Source organism: Sminthopsis crassicaudata, chromosome 3 (genome assembly GCF_048593235.1).
Source record: "Sminthopsis crassicaudata isolate SCR6 chromosome 3, ASM4859323v1, whole genome shotgun sequence".
NCBI lineage: Eukaryota > Metazoa > Chordata > Mammalia > Dasyuromorphia > Dasyuridae > Sminthopsis > Sminthopsis crassicaudata.
This window is the reverse complement of record NC_133619.1, coordinates 255,244,966-255,265,105: the sequence shown is the minus strand read 5'-3', so window position 1 is coordinate 255,265,105 and position 20,140 is coordinate 255,244,966. Positions and strand designations below refer to the sequence as shown.

At 32.9% G+C, this 20,140-nt stretch overlaps 1 protein-coding gene across 7 annotated transcripts in view; it reads right to left on the bottom strand.

The window, feature by feature from the left end:
• DSCAM (DS cell adhesion molecule) overlaps window positions 1–20,140 on the bottom strand; it is a 750,733-nt gene that overhangs the window by 615,235 nt on the left and 115,358 nt on the right. For all 7 annotated transcript variants that reach the window (XM_074300489.1, XM_074300491.1, XM_074300490.1 and 4 more), the window contains exon 3: window positions 15,036–15,182. In XM_074300489.1, the coding sequence (XP_074156590.1) occupies window positions 15,036–15,182 (147 nt within the window). The remainder of the gene's footprint in view (window positions 1–15,035; window positions 15,183–20,140) is intronic.

Below are 20,140 nucleotides of genomic sequence, written 5' to 3'. Positions count from 1 at the left end.
TGATCCAGTTGTGTGATGCCTTTGCCATCTTTAGATTGAGAGCTCCCAAAGCTTTCTGTCATCTTCAATACCTACCACTGGTATTGCATCTACTTGTGCTTCTCTTCAGCTCCCAATCCAACACTACAAAATTCTCCTTTTGATCAGCTAAATTGTTTTGAATTGGAAGAATGCCTAAATCATGATCTTTTGTTTTCTGCTCTAGAACTCAAAATTGTTGAAAGGAGGATGTTGGCAGAGTCAGATGAATATTTCTTCTATTCTGCCATCTTGGTTCTATCTACTGGAAGTCCTGATATATAATTTAGGAAAATCACTTTGGCAGCTTTTTTAATTATTTGAGACATTTAGGATAGGATATAATTAAAACAAATGGTAATGGAGACAAACTTGAGTGGTAGTTATGAGAAAAGAGAAAGGGGGATCTTACATAAGAAATGTTGTTGATAAAAGATCAATAAATTTTAACAATTAATTGGATGTGTTGGATGAAGGAAAAGAGGAATTGAGATTATCACTGAAGCTGTGAACTAGGCGCCTTGACAGAAATAGGAAAAATTTTTATAAGGATGGATTCTGGGGCAAAGATAATGTTTTCTCTTTTGATCATGTTGATCTTAATCTAAGTGACATGAACTTGAAAACATGCATCAATCAATTAATAATATGGGACTGGAGTTTAAAAGAGACTAGCATTTAATATTTAGATCTTGGTGTCATCTGTATAGAAATAATTATTAAAATCATCAGGAGTGATAAAGTCATTAAGAAGATTATAGAAAAGATCCCCTAGAAAGAGCCTTAGGGTATATAATTTATGGAAGATATAGTTGATGACTCAGTCAAGAAGATTAAGAAGTAGCATTTAGACATGTATGAGAGAGACCAAGAACGTTACAAAAACCCAGAAAAGAGGAAGTATACAGAGAGAAATCAATAGTATCAAATAATGCATAAAAATTAAGGATGATAATGGAAATTCCCCAAAATGAATGACTCCAATAACTCACTATAGTGGAGAAACAACACTGAATTCTCCAATGTTATGCCAACTAAACAGAACCTAGAATGCAGAAAACACTTCAAATACTGCAATAGAAATTAAGGGGACTATATCTAATTTTACAAGATAATTCAAAGTGCTGGAAGCGAATCACAAATAGCCTATCAAATTAATGTTGTTTTAGCTATCCATGCACAACCATTACCTCATCATCCTATCTCAAATTATGAACTCATATAGTTCAGATTTGATCTTTTAGACTGACCACTATTAATATTTCAAAATTGTTCAATCTACAAGTAAAACTATTGAGGCCAAGCTCTGAGCCAGTGATATTTTTATTTAAAGGTTCATAATCCCCTCTACTGAAGTAAACCTCAGATATTCCTCATTATTTGAGATGCCCCCTTCCTCTGGGGTAGTCCTTGATACCTGGATAATACAGGAGAAGCAGACCAAAAAATGCAGAATCTCATTGATACATAGACTTGATCTTGAGTATCCAAGAGGGTCTATACAAAATAAAGAATCCCATTGATTTACAAACAGGCAAATAAGCAGACCTTGACAGACTTATCTTGATGTTTTTAGGAGGTCCATTTCAAAACATCTACACAGGTTGACAGATCAGTAGATAAGCTACAGATTGACAAACTGTTAACTTATTGGTCAAGTGTACATTGTCATCTCCCCATGTTGGGCAATAGACAAATGACAAGGGATGGAATAGCAACACTGATTCACCTCTGTCATGTAGGTTTTGTCACCATAACAAGGTAAAATCAGCTTGGGAGACCTCTAATTAGTTTCCTATAATTAAGCAAGTGAATTTAAAATCTGCAGCTCATAGCTTTAAGGGCCAATTTTAGAACTCATATTATTTCCCTTATGGACTCATATCAAAGGGATCAATACTGATTGTAATAAAATAGGGGTCTAATTAATCATCTATCATATGCACAAATATTTTTTCTTCTTTGGTTCATTACCTCTACTTGGAGTTAATACAAGAAACTCTCTAACTGTAGTTTATGCTTTTGTTTCTCAATTTACCAAATATGGGTAACTGGCCCCAATTCCCACAGAAATATGAAAATTCACAAAATATTGGGTAGAATAGCCTTTATTTCACTTAACAAAAAAAAGCCAGAGATACAAAGTATTTATAGGAGCACAATAACAGATACCAAAATACATTAAAATGCAAATAACTTATAATATTCCTTTGGAAAAGAATAGAATTAGGGGTGTAACAAAGAAACCCTTTAATAATCTAGTGAATCCTTAAAAATAATAATTAACACTTACATAATTTATATGCATTTTTACATATACTCTAATTTTAGTCTTCTCTCAGAATTCTCCAGAATCCCTCTTGGATTTTTAGTTTTACCTTGCTATTTGTATTCCCCCCAGATGCAAATATACTTTGGAGCTGATTAACTAATCCTCCTTTAATCAGAGCTTCACTATTCAAATAACTCACTGACTTTTGTTTATAAATAGGATACTGTTCAGGAACTATGTGGAACGTGCTCTTCTTTCAGAAGGAAAATATGGTATCAAGAAATCTTTTCCTGGAGGCTTTAATCTACAAATTCTAAAACCACATAATGTAGGAGACAATTTTAAAAGATATTGTTGTCTGACTCTCCCTTATCTTTGTAGTATCACACCACAAGGGAATTAAAATTTCCACTTGCTCACTTAAGAAGTTAGAGTATCCTTGCTTTAAGCAGTTATTTTTGATTCCTAGTTTTGGAAAATTCTATACAGGTTTTTTTTTTTATGACTTCCTTGATCTTTTCATTGATATTAAAACATGTGATTCTTTATTTGGAGGCATCCCCCTTGGAGAATGCCTCCTGAATATTGCTGAGCTTCTTAGCTTAATTTTTATGGGCCATGGAGAATGAGTTCTCTAACAATAGTTAATCCCTCGAATCTAGAAACTCTTCTGCCAATATTCCACCAAGACAAACTAAGAAATCAACTAATTTATTCTCGATGACTTCCTTTTTGCCTTCCTATTATAAGCTAATGACTCCATAAGACATCAAGAAATAAATCAAATCAAAAGAATGAAAAGTAGAAGAAAGTGTTTAATTTCTCATTGGAATATTCACTGATCTGGAATACAGATCCAAAAAAGATAATTTAAAAATTATTAGACTACCTAAAAGCTATGATAAAAAGCCCCGGGACATCATATTACAAGAAAGTATCAAAGAAAACTACCGTGATATCGTAGAACTAGAAGGCAAAATGGAAATAAAAAGAATCACCGTTTACCACCTGAAAGGGTGCCAATATAAAACTTCTAGAAAGATCACAATCAAATTCTACAGCTCTCAGACTAAAGATAAAATACTTCCAGCAGCCAAAAAAAAAAAAAAAAAAAAAAAAAAAAAAACATTTCAAATATCATGGAGCCACAATAAATATGAAACAGGATTCAGAAGCTTTTATATATTAAAGAACTGAAGGGCATGGGATAAAATATTCTTGGGGGCTAAGGAAGTAAGATTACAACCAAGAATCATCTACTCAGAGAAACCGAGGATATACACCTCTTAAAAGGTATATATAATCCTTCAGGGGAAAATGTGGATATGTTGACAAAATAGAGAATTCTTAAACATTCTAATTTTAATGGTATTTTTTAAATTGTTATTTTTTAATTAGATTTTTTGTTATTTTTTATTAATTTTATAATTATAACATATTTTTGACAATACATATGCATAGGTAATTTTTTTTACAACATTACTCCTTGTACTCCCTTCTGTTCCGAATTCTTCCCCTCTTTCCCTTCACCCCCTCCCGAAGATGGCAGACATTCCCATACATATTAAATATCTGATAGTATATCCTAGGTACAATATATATGTGCAGAACCGAATTTTGTTGTTGTTGTTGTTGCAAAGGAAGAATTGTATTCGGAAGGTAAAAATAATCTGGGAAGAAAAACAAAAACAAAAACAAAAGCTCACAGTTTACACTGATTTCCCAGTGTTCCTTTTCTGGGTGTAGCTGATTCTGTCCATCATTGATCAATTGGAATTGGATTAGCTCTTCTCTATGTTGAAGATATTCACTTCCATCAGAATACATCCTCATACAGTATCATTGTTGAAGTGTATAATCTCCTAGTTCTGCTCATTTCACTCAGCATCAGTTGATGTAAGTCTCTCCAAGCGTCTCTGTACTCCTCCTATTGGTCATTTCTTACAGAACAATCATATTCCATAACATTCATATGCCATAATTTACCCAACCATTCTCCAATTGATGGACATCCATTCATCTTCCAGCTTCTAGCCACTATGAAAAGGGCTGCCACAAACATTTTGGCACATACAGGTCCCTTTCCCTTCTTTAGTATTTCCTTGGGATATAAGCCTAATAGTAGCACTGCTGGATCAAAGGGTAGGCACATTTTGACAACTTTTTGGGAATAATTCCAGATTGCTCTCCAGAATGATTGGATTCTTTCACAATTCCACCAACAATGCATCAGTGTCCCAGTTTTTCCACATCCTCTTCAACATTCATCATTATTTGTTCCTGTCATCTTAGCCAATCTGACAGGTGTGTAGTGATATCTCAGAGTTGTCTTAATTTGCATTTCTCTGATCAATAATGATTTGGAACACTCTTTCATGTGAGTGGAAATAGTTTTAATTTCATCATCTGAAAATTGTCTGTTCATATCCTTTGACCATTTATCAACTGCAGAATGTCTTGATTTCTTATAAATTAAAGTCAATTCTCTGTATATTTTGGAGATGAGGCCTTTATCAGTGCCTGTATCAGAACCTTTAACTGTAAAAATGTTTTCCTAATTTGTTACTTCCCTTCTAATCTTGTTTGCATTAGTTTTGTTTGTGCAGAAACTTTTTAATTTGATGCAATCAAAATGTTCTATTTTGTGATCAATAATGATCTCTAGTTCTCCTTTGGACATAAATTCCTTCCTCCTCCACAAGTCTGAGAGGTAAACTGTCCTATGTTCCTCTAATTTATTTATGATCTTGTTCTTTATGCCTAAATCTTGGACCCATTTTGATCTTATCTTAGTATGTGGTGTTAAAAGTGGGTCCATGCCTAGTTTCTGCCATACTAATTTCCAGTTTTCCCAGCAGTTTTTGTCAAATAATGAATTCTTATCCCAAAAGTTGGGATCTTTGGGTTTGCTATTTTTATTCACTATCTTGCCCTGTGAACATAACCTATTCCACTGATCAACTAGTCTATTTCTTAGCCAATACCAAATGGTTTTGGTGACTGTTGCTTTATAATATAGTTCTAGATCAGGTATAGCTAGACCACCCTTCATTTATTTATTTTTTTCATTACTTCCCTTGAAATTCTCGACCTTTTGTTGTTCCATATAAATTCTGTTGTTATTTTTTCTAGGTCATTAAAGTAGTTTCTTGGGAGTCTGATTGGTATAGCACTAAATAAATAGATTAGTTTAGGGAGTATTGTCATCTTAATTATATTTGCTCGGCCTATCCAAGAGCACTCAATGTCTTTCCAATTATTTAAATCTGATTTTATTTTTGTGGCAAGTGTTTCATAATTTTGCTCATATAATTCCTGACTTTCCTTTGGTAGATATATTCCCAAATATTTTATACTATCGTCCCTTATTTTGAATGGAATTTCTCTTTGTATCTCTTGCTGTTGGATTGTGTTGGTAATGTATAAAAATGCTGAGGATTTATGTGGATTTATTTTGTATCCTGCAACTTTGCTAAAGTTCTGAATTATTTCTAATAGCTTTTTAGCAGAGTCTTTGGGGTTCTCTAAGTATACCATCATGTCATCTGCAAAGAGTGATAATTTGATTTCCTCATTTCCTACTCTAATTCCTTGAATCTCTTTCTTGGCTCTTATTGCCAAGGCTAGCATTTCTAGTACTATATTAAATAGTAATGGTGATGGTTGGCAACCTTGTTTCACTCCCAATCTTACAGGGAAAGGTTCCAGTTTATCACCATTACATATGATGTTTACTGATAGTTTTAAATATATGCTCCTTATTATTTTAAGGAATAGTCCATTTATTCCTATACTCTCAAGTGTTTTTAGTAGGAATGGATGTTGGATTTTATCAAATGCTTTTTCTGCATCTATTGAGATGATCATATGGTTTTTATTAATTTGATTATTAATATGGTCAATTATACTAATAGTTTTCCTAATATTAAACCAGCCCTTCATTCCTGGTATAAACCCCACTTGGTCATAGTGTATTATCCTGGGAATGATTTTCTGAAGTCTTTTTGCTAATATCTTATTTAAGATTTTAGCATCAATATTCATAAAGGAAATTGGTATATGGTTTTCTTTCTCAGTTTTCAACCTACCTGTTTTAGGTATCAGTACCATGTCTGTGTCATAAAAGGAATTTGGTAGGACTCCTTCAATCCCTATTTTTTCAAATAGTTTATATAGCATTGGAGTTAGTTGTTCTTTAAATGTTTGGTAGAATTCACATGTAAATCCTTCTGGTCCTGGGGACTTTTTTTTAGGGAGTTGGTTGATAGCTTGTTCTATTTCTTTTTCTGAGATGGGACTATTTAGACTATTTACTTCTTCCTCTGTTAATCTGGGCAAGCTATATTTTTGAAGGTATTCTTTCATTTCATTTAAGTTATCGAATTTATTGGCATAAAGGTGAGCAAAGTAGCTCCTAACTATTGTTCTAATTTCCTCTTCATTAGTGATGAGTTAGTTCTCCCTTTTCATTTTCAAGACTAACAATTTGCTTTTTCTCTTTCCTTTTTTGAATCAGATTTACTAAGGGTTTGTCTATTTTGTTGGTTTTTTCATAAAACCAACTCTAAGTTTTATTAATTAATTCAATAGCTTTTTTACTTTCAATTTTATTAATCTCACCTTTTATTTTTAGATTTTCAAGATTTCTGTTTGTCTGGGGTTTTTTAATTTATTCCTTTTCTAGCAATTTTAGTTATAAGCCCAATTCGGTGACCCTCTCTTTCTCTATTTTATGCAAGTAGGCCTCTAGACATATAAAAGATTACTGCTTTGGCTGTATCCCACACATTTTGGTATGATGTCTCATTATTGTCATTTTCTTGGGTGAAGTTATTAATTATATCTATGATTTGCTGTTTTATGCAATCATTCTTTAGTATAAGATTATTTAGTTTCCAATTATTTTTTGGTCTATTTTCCACTGGCTTTTTATTAAATGTAATTTTGATTGCATTGTGGTCTGAAAAGGATGCATTTACTATTTCTACTTTACTGCATTTCATGTTGAGGTTTTTATGCCCTAGTATATGATCAATTTTTTTATAGGTTCCATGGACTGCTGAGAAGAAAGTATACTCCTTTCTGTCTCCATTTAGCTTTCCCCAAAGATCTATCATATCAAACTTTTCTAGTATTCTATTTACCTTTTTGACTTCTTTCTTATTTATTTTGTGGTTTGATTTATCTAATTCTGAGAGTGCAAGGTTGAGATCTCCCACTATATATGTAGTTTTGCTGTCTATTTCTTCTTGCAGCTCTCTTAATTTCTCTTTTAAGAATTTAGATGCTGCACCACTGGGTGCATATATGTTTAATATTGATACTGCTTCATTATCTATACTACCCTTTAACAGGATATAATGCCCTTCCTTATCTCTTTTAATTAGATCAATTTTTGTTTTTTTCTTGATCTGAGATGAGGATGGCTACCCCTGCTTTTTTGGCTTTGCCTGAAGCATAGTAGATTTTGCTTCACCCTTTTACTTTTAGTTTGAATGTATCACCCTGTTTCAGGTGTGTTTCCTATAAACAATATATAGTAGGATTCTGACTTTTAATCCAGTCTGCTAACTGCTTCCTCTTTATGAGGGAGTTTACCTCATTCACATTTATGGTTAGAATGACTAATTCTATATTGCTTGTCCTGTTAACCCCTGCTTATGCTTTTGTCCTTTCCTTCCCTCTTACCCCCCTACCCAGTATTAAACTTGTGAACACCACTTGCTTTTCACAGCCCTCCCTTATTAGTATCCCTCTTCCACCTTAAAGTTCCTCTCATTATTTTACCCCTTTTTCTCACAAGTTCTGTATTGCCTTCCCCTTAGCTTACCCCTTCCCTCTCACTTTTCAATGAAATGGAAGAAGTTTCACCATAAATCGAATATGTCTATTGATACACACTATGTTCATCTCCCTCCTTTCTTTCTCTCAGATATAATAGGTTACTTTTGCCTCTTTATGAGATGTAATACCACCACTTTACCCTTTTTTAATGATATAATGTCCTGTTCACCTCTAGTTTCTAGGACAAATTATACATATGTTCTTTACATATCTTTATGGCAGAAGAATAGTTCTCAAGATTTCTTTTTATCTTTTTAGAAATCTTTTGAGTTCTGTATTTGAAGATCAAAATTTTGTGTAGGTCTGGTTTTTTCATCAAGAATAGATGGAATTCATTTATTTCATTAAATGTCCATCTTCTTCCCTGGAAAAGTATGCTCATTTTTGCTGGGTAAGTTAATCTTGGCTGCATACCAAGTTCCTTAGCCTTTCAGAATATCACGTTCCAGGCCCTTTGTTCTTTTAATGTGGACACTGCTAGATCCTGGGTTATCCTTATTGTGGCTTCTCCATGTCTGAATTGCTTTTTTCTAGCAGCTTCTAGGATTTTTTCCTTTGTCTGATGGTTCTTGAACTTGGCCAATACATTTCTTGGCGTTTTGATTTTAGGGTCCCTTTCAGTAGGTGATCGATGAATTTTTTCAATGTTTATTTTACCCTCTGTTTCTAAAACGTCTGGGCAGTTCTTTTTGATAATTTCCTTGAAAATAATGTCCAGGCTCTTTTTTTCCTCACATTTTTCAGGGAGTCCGATTATTCTCAAATTGTCTCTCCTGGATCTGTTTTCCAGGTCTGTTGGCTTTCCAATAAGGTACTTGACATTCTTTTCAATTGTTTCATTTTTCTGGTTTTGCTTGACTACTTCTTGGTTTCTCCTTAAGTCATTCATTTCTACTTGTTCCATTCTAATTTTCAATGATGTATTTTCTTCACTCACTTTTTTTATATCTTTTTGTAATTGTCCAATTGAGTTTTTAGCTTCTATGGAATTTTTTTTTCTATTTCATCCATTTTATTTTTTAGAGAGCTGTTTTCTTTTTCTAACTCATCCTGTTTTCCTTGGAGTTGTTTACCTTTTCCAATTCACTAATTTTATTTCCCAATGATTTGTTTTCTTTATCCACTCTGTCTTTAAATGCATGGAATGACTTCTCTAGGATCTCTTGCCAAGCTTCCCTTTCCTTTTCCCATTTCTCTTCTAGCTCTCTTGTGAGAGTCTTTTTTATTTCCTCTATGAGATTCTTTTTTATTGAGGAGCAGATCATATCCCCCTTAGGGGATTCCTCTGGAGACAATCTGCTTTTAGTGTCCTCAGTATTTGAAGTCTGCTTTCTCTCCATACAAAAGCTGTCAATAGTTAGAGCCCTTTTGAATTTTTTGTTCATTTTGTCAGAGCAGGACTCAAAGAAAACAAATTGACAAGAGAAACAATTGGTCTGTTTCTGGGGGGGTGGGGCTGGATGGTGTTAACGAGCTTTCTCTACACAGAGGGAGACAGCAGTGAGGCACTAGCAGGACAGTGATGGTTTTGCTGCATCTGTGTTCTGAGGCTCTGAGAACGCTGAGTCACTCCGGGTAAGACTCGGGGTGGCCGGGTCCCAAGAGATATTTAACCTGCCTCCCTAGCCTGGGGTAGCTAAGCCAAGCTGATATAGCCATGAGAGGTAAGAAATTAACAAGTCAGGGCATCAAGTCAGGGCATTATGTGAGTAGGCATAATAAAGGCTTTTAAGGTTACATGTGGCTGTCCTTGAGTGCCCTACTGGTTATTAAACTATAGATTCAAGAAATCATGGCCAGAGACCTTTGAAGGCCTCAAGAAGAGGCAAACCTGGTAGAGTTGACACTGCAAAGGTCAGTGGTTAAAGGTACTCTGTTGGGCCTTGGACAGACTGGTAATAGTAACTGCCAGGAGTGCATGTTACAAAAGCTTTCCGGGGTTTATTCTTCACCTCCAGTAATTACACCTTCTCTGCTACTCCTGGCTTCCTGCCAAGACAGAGTATCCACACTGGGGTAAAAGTCTTTTCACAGAAAAGGAAGAAATACTACCCCTCCTCCTCTGGTCTGAGCTTAGTGAGCTGCCTATCTCGCTCTTACTGCCTGCCCTCAGTCTGGGCCCAGTCTGTTCAACTCTCCCCTGAGCAAACACAGACCTTTTCTGGTGACTTTCAAGGATGTCTTCTGTTGGTGATTATTTGTGGGTTTCTTTTCTGGTCAAGCATTAACTCCAAGGCTTGTCATGAAATAAGTCCTGAGAGAAAACGCAGAGCTCAAGCAGCTGTCTGCCTCCAGCTGCCATCTTGGCTGGAAGTTCATTTTAATGGTATCTTAATTTTCTAAATACATGCAAAGATAGTTTTCAACATTCACCTTCACAAAAGCTTGTGTTCCAAATTTTCCTCCCTCTCTCTTCCCCTTCTTCTCCTAGACAGAGGTTAATCTTCACCAACATAAGTTAGCATACTAAACATATTTTCATGCTCACCAAAGCAAACTCATCAAACCAGAGATGAATATAATTTTGATCTTCAAATACAAGTCTCAAGAGAAATGTAAAAATGTAAGAGAAAACAAGAGATTCAATAATATTAAATAGGCTATGCAGGATGATGCTAATAATTCCTATGAACTTTATCATTATTGGGGTAGTTAGAAAGAGTATATATATATATATATATATATATATATATATATATATATATATATATATATATATATATATATGTGAGAGAGAGAGAGAGAGAGAGAGAGAGAGAGAGAGAGGATACAAGTATGATGGGGCAATATAAAAAAAAATTAAGAGGTTCATAAGATCACATGAGAAGGAGAGAGAAGAGAGATTGAACAAAGTGATTTGCTGCACAAAAAGAGTTACTTTAGCCAAGAGGAAGATGGCAGGCAATACTTTCAGCTTTCATCAGAAGTACCTTAAAGAAATAGTACCATATTCATTCAATTGAATATAAAAATCTATCTTACCTTATTGAGATATAAAAGAGGACAGGGATAAAAGAAGAGGGAACTGATAGAAGGGAAGAGAGATTGAGAGAAGAGGTTATCAGAAGTAAAATACTTGTAGGGAGGGACAGATTGAAAAGTAAAAGAAAATAAACAAAGGAAAATTAGGAGGGAGTGAAATACACTATAAATTATCACAACAGAAAATAAAGAAAATGAACTAACCCATAAAATGGAAGAGATAGGAAAATGAATTAAAAACCAGAATCCTACAATATGCTATTTACAAAAAAAACACATTTGAAGAAGAAAAATACAGAATAAATGTATGATGCAGAAAAAGCCTTTAACAAAAGACAACACTCATTTCTATTGAAAACTTTAGAGACAAAGAACAAATGGAATTTTCCTTAAAATTATAAGCAATATCTATTTAAAACCATCAGCAATTATTTTCCCTAATAAAAAAAAAAAGCTAAAAGCCTTTCCAGTAAAATTAGGCATGAAGCAATTGTTGAACCAAGGCTGTTCAATGGCTTATAAAAGCTTGTAAAAGAACAACAGAAATAGTGGTTAATACAAGTGAAACATTTGGAAAAGTACACCTCCAAACTACATTTCTCATAAGAAATATTTGCCAAAAAAAGGCCAACATGAAGATAATTTGAGTTTTTACCATAGTAACTGCTGCTGAGAATGAAAAAAAAAAAGAGAGAAATGTTCTTTAAAGAGCTGATGTCACTCCAAAATAAAGTATGCAATATTCTGATTGATTCCAATTTTCTACCTGAAACTAAGGCCCATTTTAAAAAATACAGTATTCATGCTAGTGGCTAGATGGTACAATAGATAGCGTATTGGGCCTGGAGTCAGGAATACTCATCTTCATGAGTTCAAATCTGGCCTCAGGTACTTACTAGCTATGTGACCCCAAGCAAGTCACTTGACCCTGTTTGGCTCAGTTTCTCTATATGTAAAATGATCTTGAGAAGGAAATGGCAAATCACTCCAGCGTCTTTGCCAGGAAAGTACTAAATAGGATCACAAAAAGTTGGACACAGCTAAACAACTTCAATGCTATATAGTTGGGAATCATGAAATAACACACTCTCTGAAGACTTCGAAAGGTTGAATAAGAGGCATATGTTGTATGTGAAAATGTTCAATTTCCAAAAAAAAAGTATTTCATGGAGAAAAATGATAAAAAAGGATTCCATCAAACAGATATATGAATAGAAAATAAGATTGCCTAATAATTCAGGAAGAGTTCCATGTAGGCATCATTTGATTTTTAAATCTATATTTTGAGTACACCTTCCCCAGAGGATTTATATAAGATGTCACACAATGTATAAAGTGGTGAATGAATTACTATTTGAACCACTGGAGAGCATATTTTTATTGATGAGACCATAAGTCCAAAAAGAGTTCAATAACATTGCCAAACCACATTTTTTTCTCCTTTCCCCTTTTTACCCAGAAAAAGAGAAGGCTAAAATGCAGAAATGCAGTTTCGAGATATACTTTTTTCCAAATGGTTTACTTATATAGAGGGGTTTTAATATTTCCTAAGTACTTACAACTTTCACCAAATAACTATCTTTTGAGGTAGACAGGAGAGTTATTACTATTACAATTTTTATAATTGAAGAAGCTAATGCTTACAGTAATTAAATGCCTTGAACAAGTAATTACACATTACTGGTAAATGGCAAAATCAAAACTTAAATCCAGATCCCCTGATTCAAATCCATGATTCCTCATACTGTACAAACTATCTCTCATGAAAAATACCACTACTCCCCCAACTCCCAACACACCTCAGAAACTGGTTTTCTGAGATAGTCATCATAACCAATGAACATTGTTTCAGTTTATAATGATTTATATTGTCATAATATTAATATAAATAGAACTCATTGCAATTGCAAAATTAGATATCATTAAACAACTCTCAGAGTATTTCAGACAGATATAGCAAAAATGACATAATCAGGCCTGAGTCACTTGCATTATTTTCTTTTAGACGTTACTAAATATTTGTTATAACTTTATGTGTACCAAAAACAAGTTTAATGTCATACATAACCCAGAAATTCAGAATCAATCCTATTCTGAATAAGCAGCCTTAAAATCTAAACAAACATTAAGATTATTATAAAAATTATAAATATTGCCATGTGCTTCCTAGTTAATATTACTGTTTAGACTGAAATAGCAAACTTAGTTTTATTTCGATGTATAAGCACATCTCTGTAATACCCATATATATTATCAAATATTTAATAAACAAAATCACAAATAAATTTAAAATGAACTAAAAAAAAACCACTGTTTTTAAGAAGAAAAACGTCCATACAATTTGAAATGTACAGGTTGAAAAAGGATAACATGTAAATGTGCTTGGGATCCATAGAACATATATATATATATATATATATATATATATATATATATGTATATATAATCCTGAATTTTGCTTTTCATTTAAAATAGTGAGACACTGAATTGTATTATATGTTGTATATATTATATCCTTTATATTGAAGTCTATGAACTTACAAATATTTTATAAAGATATTTCAACATAATTTGTTTCATTTGAAATCCTATGTGTTTGAATTTATGTTTTTAAAAATATTGAGAAAGGGATTATAGGTTTCAACACTATTCAAAAACCTAAGCTATAAAAAGGTTAGATTCCCTGATCTAAAAATAATCTGAAGCTACTTTGATCTTGAATGAGGAATAAGTTACAGTGACTAATGAGGCAGAGAAGTAAACTTATGCCCAGCATTCTCTAATACCAACGAGGATGTAGTCCAACCTATCAAAGAAACCTGAAAATCCCAGAAAGTCCAAAAAAAAGCTAGTAGTTAGATGATATGGTTCTTACCATCAACACTGATTCTTTCCCTTTCTCAACTGTCAAAATCCAAGAATATAAAAATTAGCCTAAAAGTTGGGAATAAAGATCATCTAAAGTTATTTTCAAATCACACAGTTTTGAAACTAAATTTAGTCATGCAAGTAAGTATCAATTCTTATTAAAGCCCATTAATTCAGCACATTCTTAAACTCTTGAGCAGGCAGATTGCCTCCTAACTTTAGGATTAAAAACACTATTTTATTTATTTGTTTTTAAATGCTCAAAAATAAATCTCTAGATGCTCAGATGCATAAATATAATGTCCAATCTACCATCATAACTCTCAGCAAAAAAAAAATAATAATCACAAGGGGTTAATAAGAATAAGACAAATTAAATACTATATCAACATATAAAAGAATCTTTGTTTAGTAACAAAGATATTTATTGTAAAGATAACTAGTTTTAGTATGAAATGCATATTTTAATAAAAATCCTTTAAAATCATATAGAATTAATCACATATCTTCAGTGTGAAAATCAAGCAATAAGATTAAAATAAAATCAGAATTTCATAGATATGTAAGGTTTAAACTAAAAGCGATATTACTCAGGACATAACACTTTAAATCCCTCACTGATTAACATGGAATATAAATAATTTTCTGTTAATTAAAATAATTCTTTGCTACTGTACCAAAAATCCTACGTATGTTTGTTATCAGTCTAAATGCATATTAATACTACAAATAAAGTATGAGTAAATGAAAAGTGAAAAAATAATTTTTAAATTCTTCATCAGTTGAAAATCAGCATCAACATGAAATGCATGTCCATCAATCAAACAACAATTTAGTAAGTGAATGTAATGTCAGGCACTATGATTAAATGTTGGGACTAAGAAAGCGAAATTGAAGTAGTTTCTTTCCTCAAAGAACTGAATCATATTACTTCCTCTTTATTGTAACAAAAATAAGCATTATCATTTAGCCTTAAAATTTTAAATAAATCATATCTAAGACCCATCATGGATGCAGAACAATAGAAATAAAATTTAGGGTGACACCCTACCTGAGACAAGTGAGACGGTATCTTTCTCCCATGAGACAACAGTGATATATGCCTCCACAGAGGAGGAGATAATGCACTTGAAGACAGCTACATTGCCTCTCATGGTTTTCTGGTCCTCCACACGGACTGTATAAGGTTCCCGTAAAACTAAAATAAAATAAAATGTTACTCTCAGGGATATATGTTTCAATATGTATTGATAATTCTATTTTTTTGTTGATAAAATTTTTATGGGCAAATTTTAGCATTTTTTTAATTTAAAAATACCATTTTCAAATTTAAAAGACAAAACACTTTTACATCTCACTGTTGAACTTCAAAATATTAACTCTGTTTAAGAAATAATTTTACATGTGTACTTGAGAAGAGTAACTTTAATATAAGTTGTTTGGCTCTGGCACAGTCTATCTAACCTTTTGAGGTGGAAGGTAATTATTGAAATGGGAATAGCCTTCCCTAAAAAGTAATGATAATATAGGTGGTAATTGTTATTTGCATATTCTGTGGATTTAGATATGAAAAAAATGATTTGTAGCATGAGATGTTTTGATTTTTAAAAATTAAGAAATTTTTGACTTTTGATTAATAAACATGGAAAATTTCCTCTGCCATTCCTGAGAAGATTTATTACAATGTTTATGTGAGGATTATAAGTTTTACCTAATAAAGACACAATGTGCTTGAGGATAATCAGGCTGATATAATTCTCAAGAAATGAAGTCTGTTAATAAGTCTCCTGAACAATTCCAAATGTCAGTATGGAGAAGTCAGATATGCCTATATGCCAATTCCAAATACCTTGACCAAAAGGACATAGGAGATAGCTAAATACTGTTTATGCACTATCTAGCATAAAGAATCTAAATTTTTTTCTTAAAGATACAACTTTTATTTTGGAACCATAGCACTGTATGTTGGGAATTGTTATTCACTAGCAGTGTTATTTACATTTGCTCTGATCTTAGCTCTTAGCAAGTAAATTCATCCTGACTCTGCCCCTAACTAAATGTATGACCCTGAGTAAATCATATAAATTCTCTAAGTCTCTATGTGTGTAAGAAAGGATTAAGTCTCTCATTGACCTTGACCTCTAAAGTTCTGTCATTTTGATTCATTGTTTCTAGCTTTTTTTCCTAATTTCATTTTATTTGTTTCAAACAACAAAAATCTACCTTATTACACTCTTATTCCAACCTCATCCCAACTGAGAACAAAAAGAAAGACATTATAAACATGTATAATCAATCAAAACAAATTTTCAGATTAGTCATGGCCAAAATGTTTTTGTGTCATTTGGCATTGTGTTTAATCTCTTCATCAGCATGTTGTAGCAGGATTTATCATTATTCCTCTGGAATCATGGTTGATCATTATACAGATAAGAGCCCCATATCTGACAGAGTTGTGTGCTTTTACCATAATATTGTCATTGAATAAATTATTTGCTTCATTTTGACTTCACTGTTCATCAGTTCATATAAGTCTTCCCATGTTTCTCCAAAATCATCATTGCCATTATTTCTTAAATTCCAATATTTCCCATATTTTAAGTTTCCACACATTTATGATAGTTCCCGTTAAGAATTCTTGGGAATTGTCTATTTCACAATAGATCCTTATTCTATCCCCATTGCATTATACTCAGTTGTGGACAGTAAAATATTTTGGGCAATATCATTTGTTTTTTGAATACTGCATTCCATAAAGGAAAAGAATATTTAATGCCTTTGCCCTTTATTCTAGTTGCTACTAACAGTGTGATATTTTGCCTATGGTTCTTCAGTACTTGGATGCTTTTCACTTGACCTGGAAACTTTGGGAGTTTGGCAATGATAATCCTGAGTGTTTTTACTTTAGGATTTTTTTTTCAGGAGATCATTGGTATGTCCTTTCCTATTTCCAATTTGCTCCTGAGCAGTTTTTTTTTTTTTAATCTTTAAAAAGTATGTTTAGAGTATTATTTTTTTTTTTGGTCATGGCATGCCATTATTCTAATGATTCTAAAACATTTTCTCCTGATCTGTTTTCCAGGTTAACTTCTTTTTCCTGTGAGATAAATTGCATTTTCTTCTATTTTTTCAGTATTTTGAGTTTATTGTGAATTCTTTTAATTTTTTCCTTGAGTTACTGGCTTCTATTTGATCCATTCTAATCTTTAAGGAGTTTGTTGGATTCTTCCATTACTATCAACTTCTTTGCATTTATCCCTCAATTGACCTCATTCCATGTTAAAAATGTATTAAATCATATTTTTAAAAAGTTCTTGCTTCATCTTTTCCAGGTACTCTAGTAGTTGAGTTTGTACACAAGTTGTGTTTTCTCTGAGGCTTCGCATATAGATGTTTTGTAGTTATCCTTTTTTAAGTTTAGGTCTTGAGCTTCCCTATCACTATAGTAGTTCTTTATTGTGGGATACTTATTCTTCCTGACTACTTCTTGGATTTGGACTGAATATTCAGGCTGGGCTCTTCTGTGCTTCCAGAGGGAGGGTCTAGGCTGGTCTGGTTGTTGCCTTCCCTGAGTATTTATTGAGGGTTGGGTTTTTTTCCATGATCTCCACGTAGGCTGAGGATGTACAATCTTTTAGTACTCTTAAGGTGGTGATTCTGGAATTTATTGTGTCACCTTTCTGACTTACATTGCATTAGTAATTAAAGAGAATTCTTCCCTTTATTATTTATGTGATGTTTAATCTGTCAAACTACTTGTATAGTACTACATTAAATTATGGATAACATATTTTAGGAAGATCACTTAGAAGATAGAAAAGAGTGAATAAGATATTTTAATGCTCACTATATTTCAGGCACAGTGCTAAGCATTTTAAAAATGGTATCTCATTTGATGGAAAGAATTCCAAGAATGACAACCATTCAGAGGTAGTAATTTTGTTCTGACTTCTCTGGACCAAAGTGGTAGAAAAAAGGAATTTGAGGGAAAAGAAGGACTTTCACCAAATAAGAAGGAATTCAAATAGCTCATCAATAAGGAATGACTTATGAAGAAGGTTAGATATCAAAGTTGTGGAGAAAATTGAAGAGATTAAGAAAAACTTGAAGGACTATTTCTGCGTCTAAATTTCATAATAGTTCCAGGTCTATAAAAGAAAAAGTTTTAAGGCTACAAAGGATATTATCTAGATGTTAAGGAAGATAAAGAAAGGTAAGAGGGTAGGCTATGACAAAAAATAAGGAAAGTAAGCCTCAGAGTTTAGGCAAGAAATGAGGAATCAAGTGCTAATAAAAATAGGTAGATTTTACCTTAATAGATGTCACAAAGATTTGGTTGGATAACACTTATGCCAGGATTATGGTACTAGATAAATATGGCTTATTTAAAAGAAATGAGATTTTTTTTTTATTATAGCTTTTTATTTACAAGATATATATGCATGGGTAATTTTACAGCATTGACAACTGCAAAGCCTTTTGTTCCAATTTTTCCCCTCCTTCCCCCCAACCCCCCTCCCCCAGGTGGCACATTGACCAATACATGTTACATATGTTAAAGTATAAATTAAATACAATATACGTATACATGGCCAAACAGTTATTTTGCTGTACAAAAAGAATCGGACTTTGAAATAGTGTACAATTAGACTGTGAAGGAAATCAAAAATTCAGATGGACAAAAATAGGAGTATTGGGAATTCTGTGTAGTGGTTCATAGTTATCTCCCAGAGTTCTTTTGCTGGGTGTAATTGGTTCAGTTCATTACTGATCTAATGGAACTGATTTGGTTCATCTCATCGTTGAAGATGGCCACGTCCATCAGAATTGATCATTATATAGTATTGTTGTTGAAGTATATAACGGTCCTGCTCATTTCACTCAGCAGCAGTTCATGTAAGTCTCTCCAGGCCTTTCTGAAATCCTCCTGGTCATTTCTTACAGAACAATAATATTCCATAATATTCATATACCACAATTTATTCAGACATTCTCCAATTGATGGGTATCCACTTAGTTTCCAGTTTCTGGGCACTACAAAGAGGGCTGCCACAAACATTCTTGTGCATACAGGTCCCTTTCCCTTCCTTAAGATCCCTTTAGGATATAAGCCCAGTAGTAACACTGCTGGATCAAAGGGTATGTACAGTTTAATAAATTTTTGAGCATTGTTCCAAATCATTTTCCAGAATGGGTGGATGTATTCATAATTCCACCAATAATGTATCAGTGTCCCTGTTTTCTCACATCCCCTCCAACATTCTGCATTAGCTTTCCCTGTCATTGTAGCCAATCTGACAGGTGTGTAGTGGTATCTCAGAGTTGTCTTAATTTGCATTTCTCTGATTAATAATGACTTGGAGCATCTTTTCATATGGCTAGAAATAGTTTTAATTTCTTCGTCTGAGAATTGTCTGTTCATATCCTTTGACCATTTATCAATTGGAGAATGGCTTGATTTCTTATAAATTAGAGTTGATTCTCTATATATTTCAGAAATGAGGTCTTTATCAAAACCTTTGACTGTAAAAATGTTTTCCTAGTTTATTGTGTCCCTTCTAATCTGCATTAGTTTTGTTTGTACAAAAACTTTTCAATGTGATATAATCAAAATTTTCTATTTTGTGATCATTAATGATCTCTAGTTCTTCTTTGGTCATAAATTCCTTCCTCTCCCACAGATTTAAGAGGTAAACTATCCTATGTTCTTCTAATTTATTTATAATCTCATTCTTTATGCCTAGATCATGAACCCATTTTGACCTTATCTTACTGTACAGTGTTAAGTGTGGGTCAATGCCTAGTTTCTGCCATACTAATTTCCAATTTTCCTAACAATTTTTGTCAAAAATTGAGTTCTTATCCAAAAAGCTGGGGTCTTTGGGTTTATCAAACACTAGATTATTAAAGTTATTTAATGTTTTGTCCTTTGAACCTAACCTATTCCACTGATCAACTAGTTTATTTCTTAGCCAGTACCAAATGGTTTTGGTAACCACTGATTTATAATATAATTTTGGATCTGGTACAGCTAGGCCACCTTCATTTGACTTTTTTTCATTAATTTCCTTGAAATTCTTAACCTTTTGTTGAGATAATTTTTTTAAACAGTGAGAAGCATCATATTTCAAGAAAGTATAATCAGATTTGAAACTG